The 12,744-nt window shown below is 40.3% G+C and overlaps 1 protein-coding gene across 8 annotated transcripts in view; it reads left to right on the top strand.

Annotated features, from left to right (window-relative positions):
- Positions 1-12,744, top strand: part of MAST4 (microtubule associated serine/threonine kinase family member 4) — a 550,605-nt gene that overhangs the window by 165,728 nt on the left and 372,133 nt on the right. For all 8 annotated transcript variants that reach the window (XM_087443360.1, XM_087443354.1, XM_087443356.1 and 5 more), the window contains exon 3: positions 9,062-9,186. In XM_087443360.1, the coding sequence (XP_087299486.1) occupies positions 9,062-9,186 (125 nt within the window). The remainder of the gene's footprint in view (positions 1-9,061; positions 9,187-12,744) is intronic.

Below are 12,744 nucleotides of genomic sequence, written 5' to 3' on the forward strand. Positions count from 1 at the left end.
ATGTACCATTCAGTCTGTGCTTGCCGTCAACTGTTATCTTCTGCTACCTGCTCTGCTCGCTGCGAGCTTCCTTTTAAAGCGTCCCCCTAACTTTATCACCAGGCCCTTGTGGTTAGTATTGTTGCCTTGCCATTCTGTGTTAAGTACAGAATGCTGGTGATAATATTCTAAAAAGTGAAATCGGGTATCTCTGGTAGATTTCAGTCTTGTAGCAAAACAGGAATTTAGACACTGCTGCATTGGGCGGTTAATCTGATCCAGACCTTGAGGCCCCGTTGGCATCCCCATGCTCTGACTACTAACCTCCCAAAAGACATGCATGCTCTCTCCATTTGGCTTTCAGTTTCCGTGTCAACTGGGGATCTCCGGCTAGTGGCAGTGATGTCTTCGAGGACTTAGGGTCAAGGTTATGCTTTGGACTTGTCTTGTGTGAGTAAACACACATCACACAGACTAGAACAGCAGCTCAATATAGGAGTCAGTGAACTTCACACTCTGCTCACAGGTCTCTTGGTTTCTCAAATTATATTTATTTATGCCATTAAGAAGAATGATTTAGCAGCATTGTTGATGCAGTCTAGGTATAGTTATTCTTTTGCAGTGGGGACAAGAAATTGGAAGTCAGTCACCCATGGGAGAGGGAAGATGAAAGGAACCATGTCTCTGTGCTGTAGTAGCACAGCTGAAGATGAATAAAGGGAGGCCATAATTGCCTGTGAGGACGACAGTCACTGTGATGAGGGAACCAGTGTTTAGGAGTGAGCAATGGGGCATAGAAGAAGAACGTCTTGATGATGATGGAGTACCCTTTAGGACGCTGGCTGCTGACTCGTGGATTCTGCTCAGATTTAGCCAGTGACTTATCATGGTCTGTAACCTTTCTCCATTTCCAGAGTTGGGAGGGTTCTCAAGAAACTCAGTTCCTCTGACTTGTGAATGATTCAAAGGGCTTCACTTATTTAGTGGAATTTGCAAAAGCAGGTGCTGATGTAGTTTAATGTGGATACCTCTCTTTGGACAACAAAAAGGACACCTTATTTTTTTCTCTGGATGGTGCAATGGTTTTGGCTAAGCAAGGAAGAAGGTGGTTTTGTACAAAGTGTGTGTGTGTGGTAAAATATACATAAGGAAATTTACAATTTTAACCATTTTAATTATGCAATTCAGTGGCATTAAGTATATTCACATTGTTGTGCAACCATCACCACTGTCAGTCTCCAGAACTTTTTCATCATCCCAAGCTAAAACTCTATACCCATTAAATAACTCCTCATTCCCTCTGCTCCCCAGCCCCCGGTAACCACTGTTATACTTTCTCTCTCACTAAATTTGACTGTTTTAGGAACCTCATATAAGTGGAGTCATACAATATTTGTCCTTTTGCGCCTGGCTTATTTCATTTAGCGTGTCTTCAAGGTTCCTTCATGTTGTAGCATGTGTCAGAATTTCCTTCCTTTTTAAGGCTGAATCATATGCCATTGTATGTATAACCACATTTTGTTTATCCATTCATCCCTCAATGGACATTTGGGTTGTTTCCACCTTTTGGCTATTGTGGATAATGCTGCTGTGAACATGGCTGTACAAATATCTGTTCGAGTCCCTGCTTCAATTCCTTTGTGTATATATTCAGAAGTGGAATTAAGCAAGGGAGGTTTTAGTCAGCAGTGGGAAGGGTAAAATGGTGGGAACGTCCCTCCTCCCACTTTAGTAGTGGCCATGAACTTTCTGGGGGCTACTGTGAGAGCTTCAGTAAATGTTCAGGTCAGCAGCAGCCTGGTAGCCAAGAGGTAAAGATACAGGATGAGAGATGTGAGCTCGTGGCCCCACCTGCGTTTTCATGGCCCAGCACAGTGCTAGCTTCCCATTGTTCTTTTTGTCTCCAGCCCCTTCACCTCTGTAATGCTACCCCCATTCTCCTTCCCTTCATTCTGTGGCTCCCCCACTTCATCAAAACTCTTGAGAGCAATACATTGGTCACCTCAGCTTCCCTTTGTTCCTGGTTGGTGCCTTAGAGGATAAATTTTTTCAGAGTTCTTATGTATAACTGAGCAGCAGAAGCCATATCTAAAGACTGCTTTGTTATGTAGTTACTAGGTCTTATTTTCCCTTTGATGTCCTGTTTGAAGAGAAACAACCCAAAATGTAAGACTGTGGACTGACTGTAAATCTATGTTGCACTTCGGGTGATATGGAACTTTTTACTAGAAGCTTTTAAATCTAGCCGTTACCACTATTCGCTGATGATGAAGTGGGTCTCCAGAGGCTATATTTAATTCTTTATATAACCATTCTGCTAAAATTATTGCTGGCCTGATATTCTCCTACTTCAGAAGGATACTTTGAGCTTTGGGGTACTTTGCAAGCATGTATCTCATGTTTGAAAGCATGTGTTTATGGAGTTCTTGCTTCTTGTTTCTTGGAATTCAGGATGTAAACAAAGGAAAACACATTTCAGGAAAAAGACCATATGTAGCCTAGATATAACAAAGGCATAATCTGGGTCTAGGCTCAGTAATCTGCTTAGTTTCATATATAACCTTAAAAGACTGCAGATCTTCCCACTCACTCTGTTAAGTAGAGGCCCTGTGAGCAAAACAGTAACAAAAACCAGTATAAAAAGCACATTCTAATAACCTGTACCTCATGGTTGAAGCCTGACAAGTTCTTGTATCACTCTGGCCAACTGATTCTATGGACCTTTATTTATTGCCTCTAAATTTCTAGTTACGTTGGTAGAAAATATTTAATAAATGCTCTAATAAACATATTGAATTTTAGAAATGTGTTTCTAAAGAGCACAGAGTTGATCAAAGTTCCAGTTGTAACAACAAGCTTGATTTGGTATTAAAATATAGCAGCCAGATTGCTAGGCAAGCTCACCCTCTCATACAATAAATTGGGAATGGTATTATCCATTAATTTCCACCCTGTGCAGCTGAATAATGCAGTTGACAGATGCTAATTTTCTTAAATTGTAGGCAGCAAATGATGCATGAATACAACAGCAACACACTTTTTGGAGGCTCTTGGTAGTCATCAGAAAGTGAATTTATATAAAGTTTGATGTAATCACTACCAACTATGGCACAATGTTGGTGCCTTCTAATGACTGCCTTAAATCCATCTGTTGTCCTTTTTCCCCTATTAACACTAATGGGGGTCTAGGCAGGAATAAAACATCCCATGTGTTGTGCTAACAGACCTTCCAATCTGTAACATTCATATGATTCCTAAAGACAAGACTCATGCAAGAATAGTGACATGTGAATCTAACCCATGAAAGGATTATAAACATGGCATTGTGTAAGTGTATAAATGCTTCCTAATTTAATTATTTTTCCAGTGTCTTAAAATTTTATTTCTTACTCATCTTATAATCCATTGTGCGTTGGGTAGCTCTTTGTGTTTCTTATTTTTTTAAGTTTATATTTACTGAATGTTCATTGGATAATGTATTTTCTTTTTTGGTTTTACAACCATCCCATAAATTTACCCCTATTTGACGGCTGAGGAACCTGAGGCTTGGAGAAGTTCATGAATAAGTGATGATCAGTTTTGGGGATCATAATTGGCACTCAGCAGTCTGACTCTAGAGTCAGCCATAACTAGAGCAATCCATTTTTACCGTTACTGGCAAAGACCTTTATGTCCAGTTGGGTTTGAAGAGAGTATAAGATAAGTATATGGGCTAAGTTCAAACACTTACTTCAAGCTCAGTTCAAAAACTGATCACTTATTGAACATCAAAACATCTCCTTTGGGCCGGCCCTGTGGCTTGGTGGTTAAGTGCGCGCGCTGCGATGCTGGCGGCCCGGGTTCGGATCCCGGGTGCGCATCGAGGCACCACTTCTCCGTTCATCCTGAGGCCGAGTCCCACATACAGCAACTAGAAGGATGTGCAGCTACGACACACAACTATCCACTGGGGCTTTGGGGGGAAAAAATAAAATAAATAAAATCTTAAAAAAAAAAAAAAAAAAAAAAAAAAAAAAAAAAACATCTCCTTTTTGGGGCAGGCCAGGTGGCGCAGCAGTTAAGTGCACGTGCTCCGCTTTGGCGGCCCGGAGTTTGGATCCCGGGCGCGCATCGATGCACCGCTTGTCAAGCCATGCTGTGGTGGCGTCCCATATAAAGTAGAGGAAGATGGGCACGGATGTTAGCTCAGGGCCAGTCTTCCTCAGAAAAAGAGGAGGATTGGCATTGGATGTTACCTCAGGGCTGATCTTCCTTACTAAAAAAAAAACCTCCTTTTGGGTTAGGGTCTGTTGAAGAACAAAAGAATTGAAGGCTGACAGAGTCTCTCCTTGGCCAAACTCTTTCCAGGCTCCTCTGAGCCCTCTGTCTCAACTAGGCCTCAACCTTGGCCGATAACGACTTGAACAAATACTAGTATAGTTTCTAACAGCTCGAGGCCACATCCTTAGGATGACCCTAGCCCCCTTCAAGTGCCTGCCTGAGAAAACTGAAGGCTGCCAAAAAAGTTTACTATTTGTTTCAGCCAACAGATAGGGTCTCTGTCTCCCAGTTTCTGTGGGACGATAGAATCCTAACTTCCATCATTGCCAGCTGGCAGACTGGCACTTTCATTTCCCTGACTCCACTGAGCACCCCCTTGCTCCCTGCTCTCCTCCCTCATTCTCCTCTTACAACACCCAGTTACTTCTGTGCTAATCGAAGGTGGGTTAGTTCACACTGGCCTCTCTTTCCCTACTGAAGTAGTTATTACTGATTAAAATCTGCCTTTACCACTTTACGGAGTGTCCAGCTTTATCTTTGACGAGGTCTTGTTACCAGGATTAGACTTACACATGAGATAGCAACAAATAGAACGTATGTGGTGGTGTTAGGCTCAGTGATTTCAGAGAAGTTAATGGCGTGCGTGTCCTGTCAGCAGTGGTCTCTGCTCACTCAGAGCGCCCTGTGAGATTAACAACGCTGAAGTGTTCACAGCATGGTTTGGAGGGAATGGAGAGAAGGGAAGTGGCTCTGGTTCCTTGGGTGCCCTCCCCCAGCGCTTGTTCTGGATCTATCCCGAGTGGGACTTCCCACCTGACCCGTATCTGGGCTTATTGAGCGAGGATCCTAGCGTATGAATTTCCTGCATGAGGAGTTATTCAGGAACTGTCCCTGCTTTTGTTCCACTTTCCCACTGGCAGAAGGGAGCCTTTTCCAGTTACAGCTGCCATGACTTTAATGGTGGGACCATGATGAGCATCCTCCTCTTTCGTTTTTGCTCCCCTTCTCCATGGAACCTCTCCCCTGACTCCTTGCTTCTCCACCCACACCCCTTGGGGAGCCCCCACGTTGCTCAGACGCCTCCCTGACATGGCCTTAGGAACTACCATTTTGAGGGCTGGAGAGAACATGCTCCTGGCTAGTTTGCCATGTTAGATTATGGAGCACATTTTTTGATAGAAATCATTAATATTATATACAGAAATTAATAGAGAATCATTAAATACAACCCCATATACCTGCCAGCTAGCTTTATCAAAGCTTAATATTTGCCATATTCTTCAGATACATTTAAAAAAAAGTTAAAATTAAATATATTAAAACCACAAGTGAAAACTTAATTCTTTAAACTTTTGAGTTCAACTAATAAATCCATTTATTCCCTGCAGCTAATTTTTAAAACAATAAAATATTACAGTATACTCATCCCTGGACCCACTCCCCGTTTTCCCTGCCAGAGCTAATGACAATTCTGAATTTGCTGTTTATCTTTTCCATAAAGAAATACTGTTCTTTATTTTAATGTTATTCAGTATTTTTCTTTATTTCTTTTGTGATCTGGCCTAAGAACTGATTACCACATTTTATTTTGTTGCTACGATGGTTGGGGGATGCATTGATGGAGTTATCAAGTTCTTATGATAATGTGAATAGTGATAGTGTATTGACTGCTTTCCACGTCCCAGGCTGAGTGCCTTAAGTGCATCATCTCGTTTAATCCTGTCTGCTACCATTTCCCATCTTTTCAGAAGATTTATTCTCTCTCTCTCTATATATAAAATATATATTATTTTCTTATAAATGTAGAATCATCCTATCTTATAACTTGTTTTTTCACCTAAGCATATGTGATGAATATTTTCCTGTGATAGGATTTGGGCTTCAGCGTAAGAATCCTTATTTTTCCTACTTAGTAGCTGTGTCCCCTTGTCTAATTGTGTAACCTGTCTGGGCTTTAAAATGGGGATAATATTATCTAGTATCCCATAGGATTGTTAAGACGTTGCAGTCCCTGGCGTATAGTGAGACCTCAATGTATTTTAGCTATTATGCTGTACTACAAATAAAATTTAAGAAAATAATTTGTTCAGTTTTATTCTTCCTATTTAGGCTTGATTAAGTATTGATCAAAGAGTGTAGTTTAACTGCATTACAGTCAACAAACATTTATTGAGCACTTCCTAAGTAGCAGGCATTGTGCCAGGTACTGAAGATACAGAAATGAACACCTCTTCATCTCATGAGGATTACAGGGAGATAGTCTAATAATTATTTTCTACTAAAAGAAAAAAAAGAGTGATTTATAGAATTCTTCAGTGAACTAAAATGTTTGCCCTTTAAGTTTTTCCATGATAAGATTAAATTCTTCAAGTGTTTTTGTATCTACCCTTAGTGTTTTTTTTTTTTTAAACAAAGCATCTGGGGTGGAGCAGTGGTGGGGCCAGAGTCGAGTTTCTCTGTTGTATACACCTTGACACCATGTAGCTTCTACACCTCCTGTCAGGACTCTCTGAAACATGGAGGAAGAAAATATAAAACATAAAATACAGGAAAAGACACAGGAGGGACCAGGAAAAGAAATCTAGGATTCCGATTACTGGAGGTTGGTGTATTTTTCACAAGTGAAGTCCTTCAAATAGTAAGAGTTATTTCCATTAAAGAAATCATTTTTTCCTATAATACTGGTGTTAGCGTTCCTAAATGCAGGCTAGAGTTCTCCTGTTCTTCTTTATTAATGTCCTGCTTTTGGGTACAAGGGGACAGGTTTCCCAAAGCCCCTCTTAGTCCAGCTTTTAGTTCATGTTTCAAAATAAGGCAAGGAAAAAATAAAAATTCTAGACTTCAAATGTTCAGATGTAACATACCCTGCACGAAAATATATCTTAATGTTTTTGAGATGGTGACCAGAACCACAGAGGGTAATTATATTTGAATTTTCAGTGATAGAGTTTATACTTCAATTAATTGGTGTTTGCTATATTTATTTGCTTGGAAAAAATCATAACCTATTATGTGGGGTTGAGGGGGAGCAGGTAACAAAAATCAATATGATCCCATTTTTGCAAGAAAATGTAGGTTACAGAAAGAAAGTCTGGCAGAAAATCACTGAAATGTTAATAGTAGCTTTCCCTGGTGTGATTATAGGTGATTTTTTTTTTCTTTATATATACTTATATTTTTTACTTGTGAGTGAAAAGAAACCAAACCCAAGCAAAAAAGATACTTTGCATTTTTACTACTGTTATGGCTAAATAGCTAACAGATACTGAGTGCTTTACTTATAAAATCCACTAATCCCCTTAACAACTTCATGTAGTCAATCCTATCATCTCCATTTTAGAGATGGAAAGACCAGTCAAGAGAGGTTGGCTAACTTCCTTCCTCAGTGTCCTTCAGCTACAGGTCAAGATCTTAAAAGCAGATCTCATTTTCTGTAGTCTGTTTTTTCACTATAAAATAAGACAGTGAAAGAGCCATTTTGGCAAAATAAGAAGCCATTTTTTCCTTTGCAATTAAAATATAAACTTCTGAAAGCACTTAGATTAAAGCATTAGACCTCTTAACATGGACAATTGATGGGAGCCTCCCCTAGCTCCTGTGCTATGATAATGCTGGTAGTTAGCATGTGCACTAATAGTAAACTAGTTAATATATCACAGTAGTTATTAACCAGTGGGATATGCTTGTTAAGTGCATGCCTGAGGTAGGAGAGAGGCTCTTTTACAAGGAACAGATGTGCTGGGGAAAATCCTGGGAACAGATGTCACCTCTGCTGCAGGGCCACCAGCCACGTATGCCTCAATCCCCCATGATTCTGAGAGGTTCGAAGCTGGAGTCTTCACACACATCCCTTGGATGAGGTTCTATGGGTTGCCTGCCGTCTTTTCCTATGTGTTTTCTGGGAAAGAAGTGCCCACTTGTCCTCTCATCATTCAGCAAAGACTTAATGAGCACCTACTATGGCCAGTCATTGTGCTAGTACTGGGGCAAAGCAGATGAAAATCAAACATAGTCTCTGCTTTTACTGAGCTTTTATTATTATGTGAATATTCATGTCCATCCTATCTTCCTGAAGTCAAAAAGCCTTGTTTCTTGTGCGTTTATAACTAGTCTAGTCCATGTACTAAGGAAGTAATACGGTGTGAATTGGTTCAGCTGTTTGACTTTCAAAGGCGTATACGTATATATTAGAGTTCAGGGTTGATGTAAATTGCTCAGTGAACCTAAACTGACAGTAATGTCCTGATTTATGCAAATGAATACCGTTATGTGTCGTCTGGACGCGGTTGGATGACCACCAGTGCTTTAGAGAGAGAAGGTGAGAGAAAGAGGCACTAGCCTCATTTCACCTTGAAAGTATTCCAACTCTTCTTTTTGTTGGTTATGATCTCCACTTTGTAGTCTCTTTTCTAGTTGATTCCTAGATCATTTTCTGTATTAGATATTTTAAAAATACATTTGTAAATGCACTTGCTTATTTCTGTGATGCTGAGAATGCTTTGTGTATTTACATATGGCCTCAGCATGGTCCCGTGGAACAGGCAGAAGTAACAAGACACTTCATCCTGCCCTGGCTGAAAACTACAGATGCTGGAGACGAAGAGGTTTACTTGGGTTTGTGTGGGAAATCAGGATCAGAACTTGCAACTGGATCTCCTGACTTAATTAAAACAATTTGCCACTGGTTGCTATAAATAAATGTAATTATGGAATATAGCAGAAGTAGTACACGAGAAAGATGGCCAAGAAGTGATCTGCCATTGCCATGGAAGTGCTGCCGTTCTGCCCGCTACTGACATTGTCTTCTCTTTAACCCCAACAGGGAGGTACCTCCTTCCAAACCCAGTAGCAGGTCTGGCCTGCCCAGCCTCGGCGGAGACGTCCAACCTCGTGCGCATGCGCAGCCAGGCCCTGGGCCAGTCGGCACCCTTGCTCACGGCCAGCCTGGTGAGTGTCCTCCGGCTGTCTCCGGTGATTTGGATTTGCTCCATCTTGCCACCTCTTTAGAGACTGTTTTAAGTTTATCGAGTTGAACTAGATTTGAGCTTACCCACATTTTACATTAAGCACATATTTGGCAATGTGAAATTCCATGCTTTCAGTGTGCTAATTTTTTCCAAGTCCCGGCGTCCCTGTCCCCCCCTCCCCGCCCCCGCAACCTAATTTGGGGTATTTCTGTCAAATTGACTGTGTTTCCACTCTTCCCTCGAAAGAAATGAAAATGTTTCTAAGCCTTTTTTTTTTTTTTAACTTCTGTCAACCTTAAAAATAAAACAGCTAGTTATTTTATCAGCAAAACGAGTTTATTCTGGAATAACCAGAGTTGCAATTCACACGTGCATGCTATGGTGGACCATAGGCAAATTCGACAAATAAAGGAGAGGAACGTTATAGAGAAGAAGGAGGCAATTGGGAGAGGTTGTTTTGAAGGAAAGGCCGTTGGAGAAAAGCAAGAATTCAGGGTGGTGATGGTTTCTCGTTGGCTGAGTTGCTGGGGTAGTCGATTTCTGTTTGGGATGCAATGTACGTTTTTTCCTGTAATTAACCATTCTTTCCTGTTGAGGACTTCTACTGGGGTCTGTAATTGACTGTCTTTCCTGTCATTGACCTTGAATGGTGCTGTGTGGGAGCTCCTCTTTCCGGACTGCTGACTCCATTTTAAATGAAGTTTGTTTTCATTAATTTTCACAATTGTTATTTGAAAATAATTTCAAACTTACAGAAAAGTTGCAAGAGTAAGAAAAATACATAGAACATCAGTTGATCCTTTAGATTCAACTATTAACCTCTTGCCCAGTTTGCTTTATCATTTGCTTTCTCTCTCTGTATATACGTATATGCATATATGTATATGTGTATAATTTTTTTTTGAACTATTTGAGAGTAAATTGGACATATGGCCTTTCATTATCACAGTTATCAACTTCAGTAAACTTAACGGCTGATACAAGCCTTTTATCTACTCTGCCATCTGTGTTTCAGTTTTATCAATTGGCTCAATAATGTCCTTTGTAGTATTTTTTTGTCCTCTGGTATAGGGTCCAGTTTCCAGTCACTTATTGCATTTAATTGTCGTATCTATTTAGTCTTCTTTAATCTGGAGCCTTTCCACAGTCTTTCTTTGCCTTTTATGACAGTGATGTTTTTGAAGACTGTGTACCTGTATCCCCCCATTTTTCTTAATGGAACTTTTCTCAAATTATGTGTGTCTGATGTTTCCTCCTGGTGAGATTCAGGTTTTTGCATTCCAGGCCAGAGTATGACATTGTGTCTTCTGTAGGCATGACATCTGCAGGTGCATGATCTCCATCTTCCCCTCATTGTGATGTTAATTTTTTTCACCCAATCAAAGTGTTGCCCAATTTCTCCACTGTAGTTTGACTTTTTCTTTTGCAATTCTGTGCACCAGTTCTGTGGGGAGATAGTTTTTGGCCACGCAAACATGCTTCTCCTAGTCAAAAATTTCCCTTAGATTTTGCATTCCTTCGTGATTCTTGCCTGGACCGTTCTTTTCTAGGATAATTGAATATGGCCATTATTCCAACTCTAATACTCTCTCCACATTTACCAGTTGGCGCACAGTGTAAATATTTGTGTATTTGTTAGCAGCATGGATTCCTATGTTTTTTCAGTGTAGACCTTTATTTTTAACCGTGATGCTTACTAGAATTTTGTTTTCTAGTGGATCCACTTCTCTGCTTTAACATTTGGCACAGCCTAGAGGTCTGTACAAGTTATTGTTGCATTGGTGGTAGGTTGTATGGTATGGGATTAGATTTTTAAACATCTTTTACTGATGATGATGCAATAATATATAAATCAGTGCACTATGATGCCTTAATGCATTGGTAATAGGTTATCTTGGATATTTGGGAGTCATTCAGTAATGCAGAGACATTTGATTTCGTTCCAGCCTCTAGTCCTGCTTTTGCCATTAGGTAGCTGTGTAAACTTGGGCAGGTCACTGAGTTTCTCAGATTTTATCACCTCATCTGCAACTACAAGATGAAAAGGAGTATTAAGCAGTCTCTGGAATTCAACTTTGGACTTACCTGATTCTACTTTCAGAATAATAAAGATTCTGAATGTACTGAATAATTATCCCCAAAAAGTCTTTCTTTCAGGGTATTTTATGACTTCAAAATTGACTATGATCTTTAAACGAGAATTCATCTTTTTCTTCTTATGTAAATTTTGGGACTTATTTTAAAGGAACTGTTAGTTAGCATTTTCTTCCATCCCATCCCCAAGTTTGAAGTTACTTTTTCTTCTTGGGGAATTTTATTAAAAGCTTATTTTACTGTAAGCATTTACTTTTTAAGGAAAGTGGTAAATTCCTCACAATTAGGTTTTTTTTTTAAACAAAAGTGCTTTGTGGGCCACTACAATATTATTCTTAACACTTAAATAGTAATCCTGTATGTTTATTGCCAAGTAAATCATTCTGATTAAAACAACACTGTCACAAAGTACTCTTATCTTATTATCTAATACTGATAGTCACGTGCTCAGACACAGAAGCTGATTTATTCATTAATAAGACACATGTTAGGTGACCTAAGATGTTTGGGAATAAGATACAAAAATACGAACTATGAATAGAAAACACAAGAAGAGTACTCCCCAAAATCTGTTCAATGACATTCTTTTCAGAGTCAGTTAGGGGGCTTGCCCCTTGACGTAGCAGTTAAGTGGGTGTGCTCCCATGCTGGTGGCCAGGGTTCAGATCCCAGGTGCGCACCGACGCCCCACTTGTCAAGCCGTACTGTGGCGGCGTCCCATATAAAGTGTAGGAAGCTGGGCACGGATGTTAGCCCAGGGCCAGTCTTCCTCAGCAAAAAGAGGAGGATTGGCATGGATGTTAGCTCAGGGCTGATCTTCCTCACACACACACACAAAAAAGAGTCAATTAAATTGTTAGCTTATCTACCCTGCAAGTTTTTATAGTGTTTGCTTAAGAGCAAAACTAGAGAAAATGCTAAAATACCATAGAGAGCAAACTTAAAACAGTCCCTGGCACATAAGCAGTCTCAAATGTTAGCAGTATTAATACTTCTGTTCTTATTGTATTGTGAGTAAGCTTGGGTGTAGATGCCGGACTGTGATGCACCGTTTACTCCTAGACAGTGGAGGTTTCAGATGTACCCCCATCATAGCTTTCCTTCAGAGGTTTCCTCACTTCCTGATTGTGGTCTCAGGAACGCTCTTTGTGGGCTGTTTGACCATCTTCCGGCCCCCGCTTCTGTCCTGTGAAGAGCAGCAGCAGCTGGAGGAGAGCTGCGAGGCGGGTCATCGTCTTGATTTCCTCCTTGTTCTGCTGCCGTCTGCCCCGATTTCTGTGCCGTATCGCGTATTTCACTATGTCGCTCAGTACATATTAATGACTTTTCCTGCTTTTGGTACCCTTTGCAGAACCATTAAAGTTAATCTGTTTCATGTTTCTTGGAATGGATTACATCTAAATTATTTCTGCTGATTACAGCTCACAGATTTGATAGAGAATGG

This window comes from Ceratotherium simum, chromosome 18 (genome assembly GCF_057802395.1).
Source record: "Ceratotherium simum simum isolate JZ-2026a chromosome 18, ASM5780239v1, whole genome shotgun sequence".
Lineage (NCBI taxonomy): Eukaryota > Metazoa > Chordata > Mammalia > Perissodactyla > Rhinocerotidae > Ceratotherium > Ceratotherium simum.